We start from the raw sequence: 25,785 nt of genomic DNA on the forward strand, positions 1-25,785 counted from the left end.
AATCCAGGTACAAAATTATTTTTATTTATTTATATTGTTCATATTTCATTTCTTTGAGATTAAATATATTGAAGTATATACATACTTTTATAAATTATGTATATTCATAGCTAAAATTTTAGGCAAAATATGTTTATTTGCACTTGTTCTGGAACTTGGGGCCCGTGAAATATACAAAAAACTTAATTTTCAATTAATTTTCAATCCATTTTGGCATGGCATCTAATAATATTTTTAGATGAATTGTACAAGTACTTTGTAACAATCATTTCAATTGAAAGAATGTTTGAGCCAGGGGAAATCAATGATGACAAGTCAGTTATCTGTAAATAAATGATATAATAATATCATAGGGAAAAGCTGCTAGGTCTGACAGAGGGAAAGGCCCCAGGGATAATGATGTATATTCAGTTATATCTAAAGAGGTAGTATTTCTGTTAATCAGACCATTAGGAATTGTAATTGGGATCATCATAATCTAGCATGATCCCCTTGGAATGGAATAGTGCTACTCCCAATTCATAATGAATCTGTTAAATAAGTGATGGGAAACTACAGACAAGCAATCTTCTGTCTGACTTTACTTCTGTGTTGGGCAAGGTCATGGAATTTGTGGTTAAGGATGCAATAGGACTATCTCAATAAGAATGGAATCATAAAGAGATCACAGCTGCTGGAGGAAAAGTCTCATCTCACCAATCTACTTAATTACTATGAAATTATAAAATGAATGCAAGAAACAGGAAAAAACATCATATGGATTTTAGGTGCTTCAGCCAGTTATTAGTCATACACTGGTACAGTTAATAAATAAGATCCTTCTCATTTCTCATCTTCTACTCTTCCAGGGGCTCACATCTGGTGAGTATGGGCTTGGCACACCCAGGGTCCTAAACTGGATATCATCATTCTTCTCTTTCTTGGTGATTCCCTTCTGTTTCTCTCTCTGTCTGGGGTAACTCAAATTTTTTTTTTGGCTGGTGCAGCAAAAGCCTCAGACTTCCTTGCACCATAAGGCTAATTGTAATAATAATAATTAAAAAAAAAAACAGAATAAGTGTTGAAGGTTGTGGGCAGTTATGCATTTTTCAAAAGGGTGCCTTCATAGCCAAGTGGGCAGGAGCAGCAGTGCGTAGCACACGCTTCTTGATTAAACCGGGGTCCGAACCCATGACCACCAAATATGGAGGATGCGGAAAGGTCAGGGAATGACCACCGCATATCCCCAGATATGCGGTGATTTGGCCTTAGTTGCTAATGCTTCTAAAAACAAAATAACAAACAAACAAGCATTTTTCAAAATACGATTTGATTTAATTTGTAAGCATTTTATACTTTTAGTTAAATTTTTTACACTTCATAATTAAGTAAGAAAATGCAACAATTATTATCACACAAATAACATTCCTATTATGTGGTTCTAATATTTTCAGACAGTGTGAAACTATTTTGTAACGCTAGTTCTCATGTAGTAGGGAGGGGATTGGCATGATACTTAGCTGCCTATATGGCCTTGGGTCACACAATATGTACTCAGTGATTGTAATCAGTTAGGTCAGTGTTTCCCATTATGTGGTCTATGGGATGTCAACAAAAGTTTTTTTTTTTTTTCCCCCCCCATTAACAGTGATGGGAGATGCAGGTATGCCTATAACAACCTAATGTACAATACTTATGTGAAGTGTGAGTACATATCACTGGTCAGACTAGTGATATGTACTCCTACTTAACATACATAAGTTTGCTGGAACAAACTTCCATCTGTTGTTGTATGAGTTGATAGCTTAAACAGATTGAAGGCAGAACTAGACAAACATTTGGAGTGAGTGAATGGGTGAAATGAGAAGGGTGTGTGCGCACGTGTGTTTTTTTTTTTTTTTTTTTTTTTGGCTGATGCTTCATAAGCTTGCTTTCTTGCATCATGTGCCCATGCTAATGCTAAAAGTAGGCAGGGAAACAAAAAAAAATTGCTCAGTATATTCCACTTGCCAAGGACCTAATTTATGATTTCAAAGGCCCAGGGCACAGTTTTTTTTGTTTTTTTTTAATTAGAAGCTTTAATCCCTGACCAGTTTCTTCTTCTTCCACCCTTTTCTGTAAGCTTTTTAGTTGCAGTAATGAAAAGTATAAAGTTAATGCAAAATTATAAGCTTGTGTATATTTTTAAAATTAAATCTAAAAAAACAAAATTTAATATTTATATTATAAAAGCCTCGTTATCTGGCACTCAAATAACTGGAATGCGCCAGTAAATGGAATAGTGGTCACCAATTACAGTAATAATTTGTTGAAAAAGTAAGACAAAGAATAATAGTCTAATCAAAGATATCTGACTTACACTAAAATAGTGTGAAAATTAAAGTTACATATTAAAGGTAACATATCATAATTAGTTTCTCATTCATCATCAATACAGCAAGCTTTATTCTACTTAATTGATCAGGGAAAAGTAAATATTTGAAGATTTTTCACTTGTGGAAAATCGCACTGTTTATATTATGAAGTGTAGTTCACGTGGACAATGATCATAAGTCGGATGTTTATAATTTGGGGAGAGACTCGTTTATTTATCATCTTTTCTGTTGTTTTGGTATGCTGGTACTAGTTAATATATAATTTATAATTATTTTAACATATCCATAATTTAAGTTATTAATCATGTAAAGAAACTTAAAAGCCTTTGACTTTCATATGTAGTTTAATTATCAATGGACTGTCAAACATTGTAGCATAGGGTTAATTGATATTGGCTGCTTTGAGAAGTTGGCAGTATATGAATTTAATGCTGACAAGCAAGGCAATCTATTTTCACCTCATCACATGACTTGATTTTACTTTGCAATGGTTGTTTCAGAAGACTTTCTTTTCTAGTATGCTGCCCTCCTCCCCAACTGGCAACTTTTCATTCATTTCACCAGCCATTTCATCCTCAATTCAAGATCACTGACTTTTGTCAGTGATCTTGAATTGAGGATAAAATGGCTGGAAACTTCATTACCCATCTGCACCAAAATATTGATGCAGATAGATAATGAAGATATTTTCATAAATCATGATATTTTCTCTTGCAATCATCTATATGGCATTTATGTGTTATGATTTTGGAACTCAACCATTTTATAAAAATTCCACATGGAGAATTTTGAGAAATTCTCTGGGCAGGCTGGGATACTATGAATTAACAACTGGCTTCATATTTGATTTTGTATGTATTCAAACAAAAGCTGTCATTAGTTTTCCATAATTTCATCAGTTATATGTGGGCTCCCTATTTTCTTGGTATGGATCAAAGAACAATTTTTATGAATAAAATTACTGTTTTAGTTTTAAGTGAAATATTTACTGTGAGAAGGGTAAATTTGTTTTGCCAACTTTTTGTTCAAAAATAAAAATGCACCATACTCTGACTGCTGCTTCACTAAAAGTCACAATTTTTTTATTTATATTAAGCATGCACCAATTACCAGTGAAATTCATTAACAGTTACCAATAAAAGCTTCAAGAGCATAGTTTCATCTTGCCTAGTAAATTCAACAAGTTCAAAATACATCAAGTTCTATGCTTGCAAAATTGAGGCTACTTTTTAATACCCTGTATATATGTATTGTTTGTGTAGTTGTATAGTGAAACATCCCTTAATGGATACCTCTCTATAAAGGACACACACAGGCTTGGTTCCTGGACAGAAGTATTAGAAATTGCATTATAGGACCTCTCTCTCTAATAGGGACTGGGCACTTTAGCATGTGTCCTTTTATTTTCAACCTCCCTAATTTTGACCAGTAACCCATGAGGATTTTCCATGTCCACAAACCTCCTTTACAAAACCAAAACATTATTGTGCAAATGTGGTACATGATACAAATCTGAAACTGCTTCCAGGTGATAGAGGACATCCTGAAATTTGTATTTACCAACTGGAAAATTGCAGTAGATGATAGCACAAATTCATAAAAGAAGCAAGTTTTGTGCAATTCCTGGAAGAATTGGTAGCCCAAGAGAATTCAATAAGATCACATTGGAGCTTGGTTGGGGAATTTTTGCTTAAATCCTAGGGAAATTCATATGAAATGCAAGTCATGAGCTTAATATGTCAAAGACAACAGTGTGTAACATGAAAGAGTTATGTACTGCACTTACATCATTCATACTACCCAGGTAGTATGAATGCATGCATCATTTAATTATATCTCATATTGTGAATACCACAATGAGTGGCCGAGGTATTGCACTGCTTTGAATAAGTAACGCCTCACCAGTGGAGAAGACTAATGTTACTTATTCTTGGTGGATACCAGCACCCAGACAGTACCATTTCAAAACTTGTGGCTTACTCATCGGCATGTGGGCAGGTACCTGTTGTTGCAATAGTGACAATCCAGTTATGAAGTATAACTCCACAGCATCTCTCATATTGTGGAGTTATACTTCATAACTGGGTTGTCACTATTGCAACAACAGGTACCTGCCCACCTGCCGATGAGTAAGCCAACAAGCTTTGAAATGGTGCTGTTGGGTGCTGGTATCCACCAAGAATAAGTAACATTAGTCTTCTCCACTGGTGAGGCGTTACTTATTCAAAGCAGTGCAATACCTCGGCCACTCGTTGTAAAGGTATTCACAATATGGGATATAATTAAATGACCCATTCATACTACCTGGGTAGCAGAAATGATGTAAGTGCAGTACCCATGTATAAACAACTTTTTCATACTTTTAGGCATTTAGCCAAGAAGTATTTTTAGAGTGTGTAACATGTTATGTTGCTATCAGAGGATGAAACCATGCAAGTTACAGCTCTTGCAACAGCTGGCGATTGCTCTAAACAAAGCTATGAAGTGCTCTAAACAAAGCTATTTATGTTAATTTTTACTTTTTAATAAAATTGTATATACTAAAACACATTTGTGTTTTAGTAAACACATAATTATGTTTACACATAATTATGTAATTAATTTACATAATTAGTAAACACAATTTTATTATGTGTTTGCTAAAAAATATTGGGTATAACAACCATTTGATTAAACCTTAATGTTTTTAATCCATTTATACGGGCTAAACCATGACTGAATAGAAGAACTCTCCTTGGAATAGACTCTTGAATTAGTTTTGATTTTTGAATTGTGTTCTTTGAAATGGCATCGCTCAAATTTAGAGAGGATCTAGTAGCTAACTTAAGAATTAATACAATATTACACTACATTATTCCAATACAGTGTTTATTCTGTTAATTTTTAAGTTTATTATATGGTATTATCACTGACTTGAACTTCTTAGAGAAAAATTGACTTTATATGCATTTTAATAAATTTCATTAATGTTGAAGGAGACCTAGTGGCAGTGCCAAAGAGGATTTGCAAGACCATGTGTATCAATTAAAACTTCACCAGAAATCATCATTAGAAAGAATATTGTGCAAATTAGAAGAAGAAAACAGTGTTCTTGAGAACCATGTACAAGAGGGTCGTAAAAAGCTCTTAAAACTGAACAGAGAGCTTGAAGCAAAAGCAGAGCAACTTGAAAAGGTATGTTGTGTGTTTGGGTTTTTTTATTTTTTTATTATTTTTTTTTTAATTCCATTATTGTAGAACCCGTTAAATTAATATTGGTGATGTTATCAGATGTCTCCAGGTGATGCTATGCTAAATGATGACTCTCACACTTTTTGATTACTGCTATCTAACTAGTATAAATTCTCCTTCATTATCCAACATCATTATAATCATTGGCCATTTTCAATACACTGCAGGATCAAGTCCTCTCCAGAAACTTCAGAAACATGGTGGGGGAGTACACTTTGGTTCATTATTTTATGTTTCAGACAAAATGGGATATTGCTCCTCAGTATGTGACTATATTTCCTGAATGCTATCCATCCAAAATTTATTCTTCTCTTGACTTCCAGCCATTTATCATTATTACAGCTAATGACTTGTCCAAGATAAGTATATGACTTATCTTTTCAATTTCTGCTCCTTCAATGATTATATCACTTTCTATGGCATACTTGTTCATCATTACTTTTGTTTTAGCCATATTCATCTTTAGTCTGAAATCCTTACTAACTCTGCATAACTGATCGAGATTTTCCTCTGATTTTTTGGGATAATGGCTTATGATCACAATGTCACCTGCAAATTGCGAATGGTTTAGGTACTCTCCATTCGCATTGACTCCTTTATGCGACCAGTCCTATCCTCTAAAAGCATACTTCAAGGTATGCTTTTACACTGTAACTTCAAGCGCAGCAGTAAGCAACTTTGGAGATGTTGTTTCCTTTCACAATTTTAAATTGCTACTGTGTTCATCTAGTATAATGAAGGAGGTAGTGTGCTGATATATTTTCTTCAAAATCGTAATGTGTAGAATGTCTATGCCTTGACTTTCCAGTGCCTGAAACATTGCCTTATGCTGTATGGAGTCAAATGCCTTTTCATAATCCATAAATGCCAGGCATAATGGTGTTTTATATTCATTATCTTTCTCCATTAGTTGGAGAATCCTGTCCTAAAACCAGCTTGCTCTTTCAGTTGATTCTCATCAAGTATTCTTTCTAATCTGTTAGTAATGACCCTTGTAACAACTTATAGATGTGGGATAACAAGCCAATTAGTCTATAATTTCCAATTTCTGATTTATCTCCTTTCTTATGCAGCAAAATTACGATTGCATTATTCCACTGCTTAGGCTTCACGCCTTTCCTAATGTATTTTGTGAAGAGTCTTGCCAGTTTCTGTGTCATGTCTCTTCCTCCTAATTTTAACAACTCTACAGTAACTTCATCTTCACCTGGGGCTTTTTGATTCTTCATTTTCTTCAATGCATGTTATACCTTATCAAGAAGGATGACGGGTATGTTGTATGCATTGCTAATTTGTGATCCATCTTCCCCACTGCTGGCATCATTCCCTTGTTCCTTATATAATAATTTATAGAGGCTATTTATAAGTACACCATCACCATTCTTGAGATTCAGTATCTTTTGTCTTTTTGTATTGTTGCTCATGACTAGTGATTTAAGTCCTTTGTTTTCCCTTAATGCTTGTTCTACTTTTCTTGTGTTAATTCTTATGTCCTTTCTGAGTCTCTTTCTAATGGCTTTGAATAACTCAGTATACTCAATTTTGTACTTGTCAGTGTTTATTTTGCTCTTCATTTGTCATCTTTGGTACATCATGACAAGTGTTTCTTGACTAATTTTTTCTTCTTTGGATTTCTTTTTACCTGTAAGTTTCTTGGGCTTCATAATTTTCAGAAAGTTGTAGTATTTCTAGTCGATACCTTGGTTCTGAAAGGTCTGCAGAAAAGTCATTACGTTCCAGTACATATTGCCTTTTCTATTCCCCCATAATGATGGTGTAGTAGATTTTCTGTTCATCTAGAAGTCTCTCAAAGACCTTTTGTATTATTTATTCAAGTCAGTTTTTTTCCTTTCTTTTCTTATATCTATATCAAGTGTGCATCTTGCTATTCTGTGATTACTTCCAACATTTATCTTGTTCAGGACAGTAACATCATTCACGATATATCTTCTGTTAGTGAGGATGAAGTCAATTTCGTTAGTTAATCCATTTGCGCTCTTCAATGTCCACTTTCTATTAGCCATTTTCATGAAGAAAGTTTTCATTACTGACATTCCTTGAGATTCTGCAAGTTACAAGTCTTTCATTTCTTTCACCAATTCCAAAATTTCCTATAGTTTCCATTTCTGTGCTGTTTTGTTTCTTTCCAACCTTAGCATTGAATTCCCCCATAATGATGATGTAGTGGGATTTCTGTTCATCTAGAAGTTTCTCGATTTCAGTTTAAATTTCTTCAACCTCATCCTCATCATTTCTCAGTGTTGGTGCATATATCGTTATAACCTTTAGTTTGTATTTCTTAGAAATGCCGAGTAGTCTTGACACCCTTAGTGATGTACTTTTGAATTCCAAAATGTTTTCGATATCTTTGTTACCATGTTAGACTTATGTTAGACCAGAAAGCCAACTCTACCTTAACTCTTTTCACTGTTTCCATTGGTGCACATCAGATTTCCACTTGATAAACTTATGATTCATTTCTTCTGCTTGTTTCGGCTAAGCCTACATTCCTATATTTCAACTATATTCCAATTCACATTTTGCTTTTCCAGCTCTAATATCCTGTCTTCACCAATGAGTGATCTTACATTGTAACAGGCCAAGTTCAGTCTCCTTGCATGGCAGTCTGGTCATATCTAGTGATTCCATGCACCCTCTGCATCCACTCTGATCCTCTCGCTGCCGTAAGAGAGAGAGAGAGAGTGAAGGCCACTGGGGACAGAGGGCCATTTGTTTTGTCATGTTATATTTAATAAAGTGCTGGAGAGTTTGGCCTTTTCCTCTTCATGCAGACCAGGAATCTTGAAGGGTGTGCACGAGTGGATTTTAGGGAGGCAGGTCGACCGGACTTCTCCTAAATCTTCTAAAATACAAAGATATTGAATCCATCAGTGTTTCAGATTCAGTATCTGATAACACAGAGAATGTCTGTTCCTCTCTAAGCTCCCATTTGTAAAATTGACTGACATTATCCAACAGTTGCAGTTAATTTTTAATAAATAATTTTACTCACTGATGGTTGTTGGGTTTTATTGGCGCATTAGCAACTAAGGCTATAATGCGCTGCTCTCTGATGTTAATGTACTTATGTTATATAAACTTCAATCTTTAGAATTTTTTTTTTTTTAATAAGTTCATTTCAGTTAGCCATTTCTACTCTCCTGATATCATACTACAATAATACATTCTCCTTCAAGTAATATTTTTTATACTGATTACAAAAACAAAAAAAAATCTTTCCCTCACTTATTTTTTTAGAAACTCTCATTTAAAATTTATTTGAATGTAAAATTGACTGATATTGTGCAGCCCTTTGGCTAAGTGAATATCAAGGTCATCCTCTTGGCTGTAGGTCAGCAGAATGCTGAGTAGCATGTGTGCTATTCCTCCGCAGCAATTCATCACAGAATGCCATGCAGCTCTGTGATTGGTTGAAGGAATATCACAATATGTGCAGTTAACATTTCCTGTGTCAGCTAGTCATATCATAGTTACTTTCAAGTGCAGTGATTGTTTAAATTTTGTGCTGATTTCATTAATATCTTGCAAAAGTATTAATCCTGACAATTACTGGGATTATACACCGAATGGCAGAAATCATGGATTCCTATCTAGTAATGGTTAGGCCCACCTTTCGCCTGGATAAGGGCAGTCACACAGCGAGGCATTGAGTCCATTAGTTCACAAAAGCATTCCACAGGTATTTCCATCCATGCTTACTGCACTGCTGTCCATAATTCCGTCGCATTCCTGGGTGTGGAGGATCCAAAGCTCGAACAGACCTTTCCACAGCATCCCCAAGATGCTCCACAAGATTCATGTCCAGTGAATGGGGAGGCCATTCCATGGTGGTAAAATCTGTGGAATGCTCTTTGAACCATGTTCTAGTCACCATGGCACTGTGGGGAGGCACATTGTCCTGCTGGAAGAGTCCATTGCCATATCGGTGCACAATGATCATAAAGGGATGCAGATGGTCTGCAAAGATTGGCACATAACCTGGACCATTCAGGGATGCATCTAGATGTACCAGAGCTCCCAACATGTGCCAGTTGAACATGCCCCAGACCATGCACGGATGGCAGCCTGGTCTGGGGTGTGTCATCTTACATCGGCTGTCCACCTGCCTGAACAGTTCCTTGTTGGCACGACGGGTAATAGCTTTGTGCAGTTTCTGCCAGATACACACCTCCTGTCTGCTCGAAATAACTGTAAACAGGACTCATCGGACCAGGAGACCTGTCTCCAATCATCCAAGGTCCAGTGCCAGTGTTCCTTCGCTAAGTTGAGGCGTAGAGTCCTGTGTAATCATGTTAGCAATGGGATTCTGATGGGTCGGTGGTTCCCTAACCTATTGCGGCTAATGATCACCTGATGGTCTTGGTGGAGATGTTTCTGGCACCTCACTCGTTGAAGTCGGTGGTGATTTGTGCCACTGTTGCTCTCCGGTTGGCTGAAACAATGCGAGACAGACGTCGATGGCCACTCTCATCCACCACCTTTCTCCACCCACAGTGCTGTCCACTGAGTTATTTCATAATGGCCTATTCCCGATACACTCTTGATACTGTCGAATGGTGAAAGTGCAAATTCTGTACCACCTCTGTGGTAGAGTGACCCATGAGTCGGGCACCCACTATCATTCCTCTTTCAGAGTCGGTTAACTCAGTGTTTATCCATACTGACATCAAATTATCGTCTCCGTGAATGCAGTGTGCCCATATACCTGCCAGCAGTGGCTTCGTCCACTAGCGAGAGGGGGTGACAGCGTTGTGTTGCCCAGGAGCCAGGTATCACATGAATTCTGTCCTTTCAGTGTATATATAAATTGAAAACTTTAACTAAATACAGTAAACCCTCACTATTCGCGGGGGTTACGTTCCTGAGAAATGCCACGAATACCGAAAACGCGAATACTGAGTTATGGCTCCCATAGTAATAAAGGGGTTCCGTTCCAAAGTATGAAATATATAAGAAAAACTAGTCTAAAATTTTGTCCATGTATGTATTATATGTACTTTCATAATATGACTATGTACATAGACAGTACATAGTGAAATGCAAGCATATGGTATCGAAATGAAAATAAGAAACAATTTAATATTAAATGTAATATTTATTAGAAATTTCAAACAAATCTTTCAAACCAGCGCCTTTGCTAGCTAAAAAACTTATCCCGCCAGTGCTATCACCGGTTTCTCTAAAGTGTTGATAAAGGTGTTTTGCCTTTTCACGAATGATGAGTGAACTTAACGGAATTTTATTTTGAGTTCGGTCTTCTATCCACAGATTTAAGGCATTTTCCATTTTTTTCTAATTTAACATCACGAGTTACAGAGCAAATTTTTGAAGCAATTAGCGTGTTTTCACGGACACTACGGCGGATTTTTTCTTCCGATTTTTTGATGGATCGTACCGTTGACTCATTGATTTTATAATGTTTTTTGCCACTGAGGAGACACTTTCACCATTAGAAATTTTGTCTAATAACTCAATTTTATTCGCTAATGTCATCACCTTCTTCGATCTTTTCACATTTCCCTTGTTATTCGTAGCTATATTTTTTTACAGGTTAGAAAGAACTTGTCCACAATAAAGTCACTTTCTTCCATTAACACACTAGAAAAAGTCTGTTTTACACTGCAAAACGGTAGATTTATCACTTTTGTAAGCATATCAATTTATAAGCATATAAATTAAAAGCAAACGACAAAACCTTCCACGACAAGCGCATAACACATACTGAACAAGGATTAGCGAGAAACATCCACGCTCGCGATTTTGTCACCTCTCCCCCACCCACTGAGCACTGTGGCGATTTGGTTTCTCCTCCTCACGAACAGTGCCTGCACGTAATCTGAGAAGGCTTGATACTCCTCCGTGTCTAGGAGGTGATGTTCTTGTCCCTGTGGTAAGTAGTGGATCCTGGTGAATAAAACACCACGTAGGTCTTCATAGAAGCTCTTCAGTTGCCCCCCCCCCCCAAGTGCAAGTTGGATTATCCTGGATCCCAGGTAGAGACAGTTTGGCATTAATCGTTCAGTGTCCAGTTAAAAGGTAAGTTAACTGTAGACCTGGAAGAACCAATTTGGTGAGGTTGGGTAGTTTCGTTCAATATTGGGTAGAAACTTCTTTGTGATGTCTCCCTTTTGAGAGGTGCTCCACCTTTCTTGCCATGTGTGCAGCAGGCTAGTTTGTATCCTCTTTTCCACATTTCTGTTGCTGGTTAGATCAATAGTGAACCCCAGAAAAGTCTGTGGGGTACCTTTGTCTAGGTAGTACAGTAGGCCGTGACGTACGATTTCTAAGTCCAGTGGGAGAGTGCCAGTGAGCCCCTGCAGAGCATGGGTGCTCACTTTTCGGCAGGCGCAGGAGATGGTTAGGAGGATGGATCTGTGAATCTGGTCTGTGATACGTCTGTTTACTGCTGTTTTAGTTTTTTGAAACCATGCATTGGATGCGTAGGTGACGATTGGAGTGAAGATAGTTTTGTAGAACAGTTGAAGGACTCGCTTTTTCAAGCTCCATTTTTTGTGTGACCCTGGCAACCATGGCTGCGTAGTGTCTTATTTTTTCACAGAGATATTTCAGATGGTCCTGAAATTACAGGTTTTGGTCCAATATCATGCCTAGGTATTTCAGTTGATTAGAGAATTTGATTGTTTCCTGCCCAATTTTTATTTTTGGAGGCTGCCTAAGATCAAGGTGTCCCTTTAGTAGGATGGAGTTTGTTTTTGAGGAGGATATTTTGAGTTGGTTTCAGTTTGCCCATTCTTGGCGAGTGGTCAAGGCCCGATTTGCGAGGACCTCTAAAACTGCTCTTGAGTTTGCCTGTATCGTCAGAATGAGATCGTCTGCGAATGCCTGAGATTGTACTTCATGGAGATCAGTGTTAAGAAAGGTGTCCAAGATGATATTCCACAGTAGTGGGCCAAGGACCGAACCTTGATGGCAGCCCCGATGGACACGCCTGGAGAGTGTGCCATAGGGGGCAGTGATTTTGATGGCTCTGTTGGTTAGGTAACTTTTGATGGTGTTATAGAGGTTTTCTGGCATGTTGGTTTCGTGCAGCCTTGCCAGGACGCTCAGCCACTGAAGTGAGTCGAACACCCCAGCGAAATCAACGGGTATCACTAGGAAGTGCTTTGTATTACATCTGTTGACCTTGGTCAGGAGGTGAGTTAGGGTGTCCATGGTGAAGGTGCTCCGCCTGAAGCCGAACTGGTTTGCCAAGGCCAGGCCAGCCTCATCTTAGTAACGTTGGATCCATGTATAGAGTAGTCATTCAAATAGCTTACTGATAACTATCAAAAGTGCAATGGCACTTTCCGCACCACACCTTCCAGTAGGAGTCTGGAAGGTGTGGTGGCTTTGTTGGATTCTTTAGGACGAGTTTAACATTCACCATCTTCCAGGAAGACGAGAAGGTGCCTTCACTGTGACAGTGGTTATATAGGTTTAATAGTAAGTTCGGGGTGCACCCTACCATTTTTTTTGATAATTTTGGGTTCCAGAAGGTTCGGTCCAGGGCATCTATTTCCCTTTATTAGGGCTGCTGCATTGCTGATCTCTTTCATGGCGAAAGAGTGCTCTTTTGTTGCCGTTTGGTGTTTCGTTGGCCTGGCAAACTCGGGTATGTTCTGCTGTCATTGTTTATATCTCTGGATGAAAGGCAACATCAAGGATATTGTTAATGGTGTGTTCCCAAGTCATAGTCATGTATCCTTGGAACATTTTAGTGGCTTCAACTACTTCCTCTCTGGGGAGTTTGTTGGTGACGAGCTTGTATACAAGTCTCCAAGTGTCCTTGTTTCCAGTGGTGGAGACCAGGCACTCCCAGGATTGGTTTTTGCTTTCTCTAATTTGTGCTGTATATAAAATGCTGGGGATGGGGCCTCGCTTGCCCCACCATAGTCCGGCTATAGATACTCAATAATTGAATTCAGGATTTTATTTGCAAAATAAATGATTGTTTCAACAATGAGCTCGCATATTTTCAAAAAAAATAGCAATGGGCTCTCACAAGCCCATGTGATCCCATTACAGCTCACCACTGAGGATAATCACTTCCCAGTCCTTGCTGGCAAAATTCCTGTATATCATTGACAAAACCCCATGAACTGATCTAGCAGCCTGTCTGCACTACTCAGAAAATTTCACATCAGACTGTCCAGTTACCCCCGGGTGTCTTGTTCTCCACCACCTTGAGTGTTGTACCACCTAATTTTTATGTTATTCTGGGATTACTGCTGCCCATATGCAGTATCTTGCATTTACCAATATTAAACTTCAGTTGCTACTTCTCAGCCCATTTTCCTGTATCTTGTTGCAGTAGTAGTAGTTTTGATTTTTGTCATTAACCACCCTGCCAATGTTTGCATCATTTGCAAACTTAGACAGTAAGGCTGATATGCCTTCATCACTATTATTAACAAATACTGAAAACTGTAAGGAGGCCAGCACTGAACTATGAGAAACACCACTAATAACAGTCCATGAACAGCAGTGCCAATTTATGTCTACCCTCTGCCAATTTATGACTACCCACTCAACCATCCTTTTAACTGATAGCACTAACTTTCTCCAGTGCCACATTGCTCCAACTTATACAGTAGTTTTTCGTGCAGAACCATGTGAACGGTTTCACTGAAATTGAAGTATATGATATAAATGTTTTTTTAAAATCTAATTCCTTTGTTATTACCGCATAATAGCTAATCAGATTGGTCAGCCATTATTTTCATTACAAATCCATGCTATGAGTTCTGTTTAACTGCATTCCTATCAAGATGATCCTGCAGTACTTCTTTACACAAGTCCATTATTTTTCCTGAAACCCAACTTACAGGTCCATAATTACTCACTTTATTTTTGAATAGGAGAGCCATTTGCACATCTCCAATGTATAGGGGCTTACCCTGAATCCAAGTATGCTCTCATAATTATAGCCAAAGGTTTGCTTATCTTTTTTTGCTGCTACCTGTAATATCATTGGATACATTCTATCAGCCCCAAGGGCCTTATTTACTTTTTAGCTTAAATCAGTTATCACACAGTCATTAACTCCCAGTTATAGCTTGGCATTCTTCTGCTATTCCCATCCCTAAAGATATTTTCATGCATAAATATAAAGTAGAATATTTATTGTTTGTCAGCAACCTGAACAGGATCATCAATACATCATCATAAATCAATACTCATCCTTCATGAATAACTATTTCACGCCCAAAAAGTTAGTTTAGTGTGGGGTGTCCGCATTTGATGATCCTGCAGTACTTCTTTACACAAGTCCATTATTTTTCCTGAAACCAAACTTACAGGTCCATAATTACTCACTTTATTATCAGTCCATATTTTTATGGAAATTCTAATTTTTCAGCTGTCTGTCACTGTAATTTCAGTGCTATGTGTAAATATGCTGCAAGAAATTGTAAGAGAGGATCTTCAAAAAGGAGTCATCTTGCAAAATTTCTGATTTCAACATTACAATGCTATGGTACATACCACAAGACTTTCCATAGACACTTTAAGGGAAGAAAGTTGAAGAAAGCATCAAAGCATTTGTGTATATTATTTAATAATATACATAAGTGTTGTGATATATATTATTAAATTGCAATAACAATAAATGTCTATCAATTGCAGATTACTCGTTTCATTTTAAAATTGGGTAGTTGTTTTTGTTGAATTATTATTATTTTTTTTTTCAAAATTAATAATTTCTACTAAAGTTGGTATCATTCTAAGAATATGAATTGTATATTGTTCACAGCTTTCTTTTTTAATGTGTAAAAAAATTAAACAGGTAATTTTAAACAAAATTTCAAAAAGTGAATTGAAACTATATGAATTTTTCCATAATTATATATATACATTTAGGGATCTTTAAAACTCCAGGACCAAAACAAACAAAAAAAAAAAAAAGAAGTCACCTTTTTTTTTTTTTTTTTTTTTTTTTCCCCACAGTTTCCCATTAGTGTTTGAAAACTGTCAGAATTTGCAAATTTTTTTTTTATCTTCGTTTATGTTTAGTTTAACTTTTTTTTTACATTACGGTAGCTGTTGCGAATAACATCCATCTACCTCTGTATCCAGGACACAAGGATGTGTCATTGACTGCTGAACATGTTTAAAGATCCTGGGACTATGATAAACAATGTCATGTGAGCAAGGCTTTCAAAAATTTTGTACAAAATTTGAATTGTACAAACACTGAAAAACTTCTCACTGAGTTATAAGAAAGCTTCCTGTTCTCAGTTGTCTCAACATTGCTTTACAGCTTTTGGTACTATCTTTGCATTCCGATATTTGCTCATTAAGCTTTGAGCTTAACACATTCACTGCAGCTGATGCATATGTGAATCAGATAGCACCAAAGTGATGTGCCGTGGTGCACATATGCAGGTCATTCTTAAGTTGTCAATAAATGTTTTAAAAAAGCACTCACATGAAATTAACAGCTGTTTGATATTGATATACTAGCATTAGTAAAGGCACATGACACAAGAAAGCAAGCTTATATAGCATCAGCGGAAAAAAAAAAACCTCATTTCACCCATCCACTTATTCCAAATGTTTGTCTAGTTCTGCTTTGAATCTATTTAATCTATCAACTTCTACAATGACAGATGGAAGTTCCAGCAATCAGCCACCCACTGCCTAAACGCAAACTTCCGCACATCTATCCTACAGCTGTCTTTCCTCAATTTGAATTAATGTCCTCTCAGGTGATTATTCTGAGCAAGAGGAAGAATCCCATCAGTATTGAGCCTGCTCAAACCATTCAAAGCTTTATACACCTCAATCAGATCACCTGACAGGTGCCTAGTCTCCAGACACTGTAATTTGTAAAACTTAAGCCTTTCTTCATGACAGCAACCCTTTGCTCCATTCACTAATCTTGTTGCCCTTCTCTGTACTTGTTCCAGCAACTCTACATCCTTCTTAAAATGAGGCCTCCAGACCTGTATACAGTACTCAAAGTGTGGCCTGACTCTTGCCTTATAAAGCCTAATAATGGTCTTAAAAATTTCATTTGTGCTGCTTCTAGTTTGTTTGTGTGCATCTTTCTTATTTATGACCCAACTCTCACAGCTGTAGAAGAGGGCTGGTTTTGAAGTGATGTTGTGCAGTCGTAATTTTGTTTCAGTTGTCATTTGTTTTCCGAAGTGGCGTTTAATCGTTCCATTCATTTTATTATATTTTTGTAGTTTAGTGTGGATGTCTTTCCCTTCATTTGATATTAAATTTCCCAAATAGGTGAAGTCAGATATTTGTTCTATTATTTTATCATCAATAACAATTTTGACTCTTTGTATGTTTTTTCCACATAATCTCATTGATTTTGTTTTTGAGGTGGAGATTTTCATCTCGTACTTTTTACATATTTTATTAAGTTCATTTGACACTATCTGTAGTTCATCTTCGGATTTTGCGATTATAACTTGATCATCAGCATATAATATAGTTTGGATTTTATTCCTGTTGTTCAACTGTATTCCATTGTTAATTGTTTGTTTCCATTCTTTAAGAATTTTATTGATGTAGATATTAAATAAATTTGGTGATAGTCCACATCCTTGTTTCACTCCTTTATTGGTGTTAATTGGGTCTGATAGTTGGCCATTAGAATATTTTATATAGACTTTTGAGTTTTTATATAGGCTTTGGATCGCTTTCCGGAGTTGGGTTGGGATATTTTCTTCACGTAGAATCTGCCAAAGTTTTTTCCCGGTTTACATTGTCGTATGCTTTTTCATAATCAATAAAGAGCAGAAATGTTGGTAGATTGAATTCTCTTCTTTTCTCCAAAATTTGTTGTAGTGAGAAAATGGCATCTATTGTGCTTCTCCCTTTTCTGGACCCACATTGTTCTTCTTCTAAGAATTGTTCACTGTGTTTATTAAGTTTATTCTTTAGTATATTAGAGTATAGCTTTGCAGCAGTTGACAGCAGTGTTATCCCTCTGTAGTTGTTAGGGTTATTTCTGGAGCCTTTTTTGTGTAAATTGATTACTATTCCTGTAATAAACTTACAACTAATTGAACTAATTATCACTAATTAAACTTACTAACTAAACTTGAACTATTTGGAGTAATGTTGTTGTTTTTTGTTTTGTTTTTATTTTTTTATATTGTGAACCATGGGCTGTAAATACTTGATATACAGTTTAATAGTTTTTTGCGTGTATTGAGGTTAGTTTATATACGTGAAATAAAATTGAGTTTTCAAATTATAAAAAGCTTATTCCATATGCATAAACTAACCTCAACAGAAACAAAAATTAAATAAAGTTGTACCAAGCCTTTACAGCATGTCAGACTATTTAAAAAAAAGTTGCTACAAATAGTGCAGAGTTCACTCAATGTGCCACTGTAGAGCAGTTCTTAATTTCATGTGCCTTTACTCATACAGCACTTGTTAATTGATTGCATGTGTGCATCACAAGACATCACTTTGATGCAGAAAAATGGAAGTGAACATTATAATATGCTTTGAGTTTAAATAGCCTAGTGAGCTCCCTACTAAGCTCATTGGTTCTTTTTTTTTTTTTTTTTTTTCTACTTATCTTTTATGCTTTGTATGTTATTAGCATTAGTAGAGGCATACGATGCAAGAAAGCAAGCTTATGCAGCATCAGCCAAAAAAAAACAAACCCTACCATTTCATCCCTCCATTCGTTCCAAATCCTGTCCAGCTCAGCCTTAAATTTATTTAGGCTATTAGCTTCCACAACAAAAGATGGAAGCCTGTTCCACCAATCAACTACCTGCTGGCTAAACACAAATTTCTGCACATTTATTCTACAACTATCTTTCTTCAATTTGAAACTGTGCCCCCTCAGGTTCTCAGTGTGAGCAATAGGAAGAATCCTATCAGCATACAGCTTGCTCAACCTATTCAAGGCCTTATACACCTCAATCAGATCACTTCGAAGGTGCCTACTCTCCAGGTGCTGCAATTTGCAGAACTTAAGCCTTTCTTGGTAAGAGCACCCCTTTGTTCCCATCACCAATCTGTTGCCCTTCTTTGTACTCATTCTAGTAACTCTACATCCTTCCTAAAATGAGGCTCCCAGACCTATACACAGTACTCTGGGTGTGGCCTGACCATTGCCTTGTATAAAGGGATAATCACCTCCCTGTCCCTGCTAGCAAAATTCCTATATATTATTGACAAGACTCCATGACCTGCCCTGGTAGCCCATCTGCACTGCTCAGCGAACTTCATATTTGGCTCCACAATTACATCTAGGTCTTTTTCACTTTCCACTTCCCTGAGTGTAGTACCACCCGGTTGGTACGTTTCTCGTCGGTTATTGCTACCCACATGCAGTAATTTGCATTTGTCAATGTTAAACTCCAGTTGCCACTTCTCAGCACATTTCCCAACTTATCTAGATCCAGTTGGAGTAGCATACTGTCATTACTGTTGTTAACAACCCTGCCAACCTTTGTATCATCTGCAAATTTGGACATTAAACCTGATATACCTTCATCAATATCATTGATTAATAGACAAAACAACAGTGGGCCCAACAACGAACCTTGGGGAACTCCACTAATAACATTTGTCCATGAAAAGCAAGCTTATTAAAAAAACCATCCTTATTTCACCCATTCACTTGCTCCAAATGTTTGTCAAGTTCTGCCTTGAATCTATTTAAGCTATCAACTTCTACGACAGATGGAAGTTTGTTCAAGCAATAAACCACCCACTGGCTAAAGGCGAACTTCCACACATCTATCCTACAACCATCTTTCCTCAATTTGAATTTATGCCCTCTCAGGCGATTATCCTGAGCAAGAGGAAAACTCCCATTAGCATTGAGCATGCTCAAACCATTCAAGGCTTTATACACCTCAATTAGATCACCTCGCAGGTGCCTAGTCTCCGGACACTGTACTTTGCAAAACTAAAGCCTTTCTTCGTAAAAGCAACCCTTTGTTCGATTCACTAATCTTGTTGCCCTTCTCTGTACTCGTTCCAACAGCTCTACATCCTTCTTAAATTAAGGCCTCCAGACCTGTATACAGTGCTCAAGGTGTGGTCTGACCATTGCCTTATACAAGGGGATAATCACCTCCTTATCCCTGCTAGAAAAATTCCTGTATATCATTGACACGACACCGTGAGCTACTCTTGCAGACCGTCTGCACTGCTCAGAAAACTTCATATCTGCCTGCACAATTACCCCCAGGTCCTTTTTGTTCTCTTCCACTGTCAGTGTAGTACCACAGAGTTGATACATCACTCTGGGATTACTGTTTCCTATATGTACAACTTTACATTTGTCAATGTTAAACTTCATTTGCCACCTCTCAGCCCATCTGCTCAACTTTTCTAGATCTGTTGCAGCAGCATACTGTCATTAGTGTCATTAACAACCCTGTAAACCTTCGTATCATCTGCAAACTTGGACATTAAGCTTGATATACCATCATCAATATCATTTATAAATATAAAAAACAGCAATGGACCCAATATTGAACCCTGAGGGACTCCACTAATAACATTAGTCCATGAAGAGCAGTGTCCATTGATTACCACTCTCTGTCTTCTCGCACTCAACCATCCCTTTATCCATAGCAGCAATTTGCCTCCAATGCCACACTGCTCTAATTTGTGCAGCAGTCTTCCATGTGCAACAGTATCAAAAGCCTTTCTAAGATCCAAATATATGATATCAAAGTTATTCTTTGCATCCAGTTTCATTGTGACTACGTCATAGTATCCAATCAAATTAGTCAGACAAGACGTCCCCTTAACAAACCTATGCTGTGTCTGAGCTATAACTGAAGTCTTGTCTAGATGATCCTGCAATGCTTCTTTAAACAGTGCCTCCATTAATTTTTCTGGAACAGAAGGTAAACTAACAGGTCTATAATTACTTGTGTTGCCCTTTGATCCTCCTTTCTGAATTGGCGTCACGTTTGCACATCTCCAGTCCATGGGTACCTCCCCTGAGGCCAGGGAAACTCTCATAATTATGGCTAAGGGTTTGCTTACTTCCTTTGCTGCCTCCTTTAATATAACTGGATAGATTCCATCCACCCCAGGTGCCTTACTTGTGTTTATCTTCAACAATTTCTCCTCCACTTTACTCTCAGTTATTACAAGATTATCTAGCTTACTGCCGGAGTTGAATACACCTCTGGCATTCATCTCGCTGAATAACTCCTCACGTGCGAATGTCGATGCAAAATATTCATTTAGTTTGTTAGCTACCTGAGCAGGATCATCAACAGTTGAACCATCGATATCAAGTGGACCAATCTGATTCATCCCCTTCCTTCTAGAGTTTACATAAGTAAAGAACTCTTTGCTGTTTTTGTTTGCATCCTTTGCCAAAGGTATCTCGTAATCTGCCTTCGCCTGCATAACCTCCTTTATAACCTGGTTACAGACCAACTTATATCTATCATCAGCTTCTGTGTCACATGTTAATTTATATATATATCCCATGCATTTTTCTTCTCTGTCACATGTCTCATAGTTCATCTGACATCCATTTAGGCCTAAATCTTGAACAATATTTCTTTGTTGGTATGAAAAGCCTAGTAGCTTCCAAGATTAATTCTTTGAATGCTTCCCATTTTGAATTTGCTGTAATCATCAGTTGGTTCCACCGTATAGAATTTAAATACTGTCTCAGACCATCGTAGTCGCCTTTACGAAAGCAATAACCCTTCCCTTTACCCTTGATGGTAGTTACCTCTTTGAGTAAATCCGACTTCAGTACACCGTGATCACTGCAACCTAATGGTTCCTTTATCTGCAGATTCTTGATGTATGAAGAATCATTACTGATAATCAGATCAAGAGTATTACTCCCTCTAGTTGCCTCCCGAACGTGCTTCTGTAGAAAACAATCATCCGATAAATCCACAAAAGCCTTGCTAGTGTGTGTGTGACCAACCCATATATTCCAGTCAATATCCAAGAAATTAAAATCCCTTATTATAAGACACTCAAATTTACTGGCCCACTCTATTTCTCTGCACAATTGCTCATTATACTCATCAGAATCATTAGGCCTATAACACACACCTACTCTTTTTTTTCCTTTCCCAGTGCTTATGTCACACCAAACAGACTCAACATTGCATTGTCTACCAACGTCAATTGCATACACTTCCTTAGATTTTGTGTTTCTTGACTAACAGTATAACCCTTCCTCCCTTTCTGTCCTGTCTATGCTTTCTGTACACATTGTACTCCCCAAATTCCAGTTCTGCACTGCTTATGTCTGTGTGATACCCTGTCTCTGATATCCCAACAATATCTGCCTTTGATGTCTTGACTAGCAATTCAAGCTCATCGAATTTATTAACTATACTCCCAGCATTGGGGTACATGCAAGTATACATTCACCTGTTTCTACTCTTAGTTACCCTAACACAGCCCATGCATTTACTTGTTCCACTATGACTCCCAGCAATCCTGGAAATTCCCATTGCCTTGCTTTCCAGGCTGCTGCTCAATTGCATTTCAATAGAAGTAGTGCAAGAATCACTTTTACCTCTGCCAGTGGCTACTGTTAATCTATTAGTCCTTGTATCCCCCCAAACTAGCAGTTTTCTGTCCCACCTAACTCTGCCTCGATAGCATCAGCAAATATTCTTGCACCCTTTCTATTTAAGTCTATCCCATCCCTGTAGAAGCAGTCTCTGCTGAGTTTTGATTACCACTGTCTGTTGTCTCCCACTTAATAATCCCTTTATCCATTGTAGCAGCTTACCCTTGATGCCATACCTCTCCAATTTGTACAGCAGTCTTCCATGTGCAACAGTAGCAAAAGCTTTCCTGAAATCCAAGTATATGATATCAAAATTATTTTTGGCATTCAGTTCCTTTGTGACCACATCATAGTAAGCAATCAAATTGATCAGACAAGACCTCCCTTTGCCAAACCCATGCTGTGTCTTAACTATTACTGCAGTTTTGTCTAGATGATCTTGCAATGCTTCTTTAACCAGTGATTCCATTTTTTTCCCTGAACACAAATTAATCTAACGCGTCTGTAGTTACATGTGTCATATTTTGAACCTCCTTTGTGAATTGGTGATACATTTGCAGAACTCCAGTCCATGGGGACCTCCCCTGAGTCCAAGGAATCTCTCATAATTATGGCTAAGGGTTTGCTTACTTCCATTGCTGCCTCCTTTAATATAACTGGATAGATCCCATCCACCCCAGGTGCCTTGCTTAGGTTTAACTTCAACAACTTCTCCTCCACTTTGCTCTCAGTTATTACAAAATCACTTAGCTCCCTGTTATTTTTGATAAACTTCTTGCACTCCCCTCATTGAATAACTCCTCATGTGTGAATGTAGATGCAAAATACTCATTCAGTTTATCAGCTACCTGAGCATGATCATCAATAGTCAACCCATCTACGTTAAGTGGGCCAACCTGATTCATCCCTTTCCTTCTAGAGTTTACATAAGTAAAGAAATTGTTGCTGTTTTTCTTTGCGTCTTTTGCCAAAGATTTCTCATAATCTGCCTTCGCCTGCCTAACCTCCTTTGTGACTTGATTACGGACTAGTTTATACCTGCCATAGGCTTCTGTATCGCCTGATACTTTTTATGCATCCCATACATTCTTCTTCTCTGCCACTAGCCTCATTAATACCTCTGACATCCATTTAGGCCTAAACCTTGAACAGTATTTCTTAGTTGGAATGAAAAGCCTAGTAGCCTCCAAAATTAAGTCCCTGAAGGCTCCCAATTTAGAATTCACTGTTGGTAACATCATCAGTTGATCCCACTGTACAGAATTTAAAAACTGTCTGAGACCTCTGTAGTCACCTTTACAAAAGCAAAAGCCCTTCCCTTTAGCCTTGATGGTAGTTACATCTTTAATTAATTCCCACATCAATACATTGTGATGACTATCGCCCAGTCTTCCTTTATCTGCAGATTCTTAATTTTATGTTTGTACTTTAAACATATCTTACATATTACTAATCCTTAAGGATTAGTTAAAATAATCCTTATTATTCCTAACTATTTGTAAATAATTTTCTGTGTGTTAATTGTTGCTCCAAGAACATTGTCAATTTTTTAAAAATCTAATTATAGTTTTGGTTTCATACATAAATGGTCTCTCTCCCCGCCTCTCTTCCAGTGGTCCCAGTTTTGCAAGGCATCATCGGTACAAGAACTGGAGATGACACTACTTGATGTGGATAAACCCTCTTCCATAGCAGTGTGTAAACAAACAAACAAAAAATAATAATAATAAATACATTTTAAAACTTGGTATGAAATAAAATTTTAAATCAGTTGACCAATGATATTTTGATACTTATTTTGTAAAGTTATTAATAAATAACATTACAGTGTGGTTTAATTACTTATCCTAGATTGCCTTGGTGTTTTTGAAAACCAACAAAATAAACCAACATAACGTCGTATGTGAAAGGTATATGCAGAAACAAATTAAATTCTTAATGGAAATGCACACACATGTAAATTATGTTAACTAATTAGTCTAATAAAATTTACTGGTTACCTCATGACTAATTCCTCAAACTAAATTGATTTAAACATATAATGGTTGACATTTTGGACCCTCTTTAGGTTCTGTTCAAGATAGAGCTAACTAGACAGAGAAGAAGAAATTAAAATGATTGGAATTCTGCTATAATAACTTATAAATTAACTTGGACTTTGATAAAATTTCTTCAAGCTCTAGTTGCCACCTTTAAAAGTTAGATTTAAAAAAAAATGTTCTGGAAGAACAATTATGCAGAACAGGCTTCTCCTCCTTGAATCCTATAATAAAATGAATATACAGATTTATTTTCTCATTCATATAATGTCAACTTACCAAAACTGTTTATATTCCAATATCAGTTAAACTCATGGTATGATATTATTGGGCAGTTTGTTGATAATTCAAATCCATAAGTACAGAGTAGGCCATGTGTCAGTTTACCAAGAAATAATTTAAATCGAAGTCAGTTTCTCTCCCATAGTATTACATTTATCTGATGTTATTTATTATATATAAATCAGTTTTTCGAGCTGTTTTTCATTATTTACTTGATAAATTGCATCCTCCTTCTTACATTTGAAGAGATGTTTGAAATAATAAGGCAGGCAAGAAATTCAAGTGGATTGGTTATGTGTTACGTGGTCAGGATTGATACACAATGTGATGGAGGGAAAGAGACCCAGAGAAAACTGATAGGTGATGTGGATATGGGAATATGAAGAGAAGGGCTGATGATAGGAATATGTGGGAAGTAGATGTTGAGTGGATCTGCCCTTGGCAGAACACTGATAAGGAATGAAATTGCATCTGTTAGTAAACAGACATAGGACCCACTGTATATACCTTTCTCATGAAAATAACACCCATTATCCTGCAAACAGTATTTAAATTTCAAGTCTGTAGTAGCGTTTCCAGCTTTACAGTGCCCGTAGGCAGAGAAAATGGAGATATCCTCTTGAATAGTGTTTTTAAATAGCATTTATAAATTGATACACAAAGAATTTAATTATGTTACTAGATGTGGAGGTGTAATCCCTAGCCTACTGACCAAACTTTACAACCAATGCCTTTTTAGCTGCCAATGGCAGCTAAAAAGGCACTTTTTAGCTGCCATTTTTTTAGTTTCTGTGCCAAAAATTTGCAGGCATATTTGCTTGACAGCACAGTTAATTCTAAATATGTGAAAATTCTTTAGGCATGAGTTAATGTTTTATTTATAATGTGCAGGTTTTGACCTGAATTACACTTGGATTACATCCAGATAACCCCAGAACAGGCCTATTCAGTAATAACCTTATTAATATATTTATTTTGACAATACGAAATTTTTAGAAATCTTCATATTTATTTTGTTAACCCTGTAAGGTGGTAGTTATAATAAAGGTGGCATTGACACCTGACAGATGCAAACTTTCTTTTTAATTACTAGAAAAAAACATGTGATTTTTGAATTTTGTTTGGAGTAATGTCAGTATTTCAACTTTTTTTAATGGATTGGAATGCTTATTTTATTTTATTATTTTTTTTTTAATAAAAAAAAATTAAATATTTAAAAATATTGTTTTTACAACTTTTATTTTTAAAAAAGTACAATGTGTACTAATTCTGCTGAAAATTAATTATAAGCATAAATGTGAAGGTGATGGGTGCTATTAGCCTCCCCATTGTCCAGTTTAGAAAACCATTAAAATACATG

At 36.8% G+C, this 25,785-nt stretch overlaps 1 protein-coding gene across 1 annotated transcript in view; it reads left to right on the plus strand.

The window, feature by feature from the left end:
• The window catches only part of LOC150083365 (polyamine-modulated factor 1-like), a 34,823-nt gene extending 10,998 nt beyond the window's left edge, over positions 1-23,825 (plus strand). Inside the window, exons 3-4 of the mRNA XM_090378487.1 lie at positions 5,330-5,528; positions 23,718-23,825. Of these exons, the coding sequence (XP_090234613.1) occupies positions 5,330-5,528; positions 23,718-23,825 (307 nt within the window). The remainder of the gene's footprint in view (positions 1-5,329; positions 5,529-23,717) is intronic.
• Positions 23,826-25,785: the final 1,960 nt, after the last annotated feature.

The sequence above is a fragment of the Mastigoproctus giganteus genome, chromosome 7 (assembly GCF_048544385.1).
Source record: "Mastigoproctus giganteus isolate SK-2022 chromosome 7, ASM4854438v1, whole genome shotgun sequence".
NCBI lineage: Eukaryota > Metazoa > Arthropoda > Arachnida > Uropygi > Thelyphonidae > Mastigoproctus > Mastigoproctus giganteus.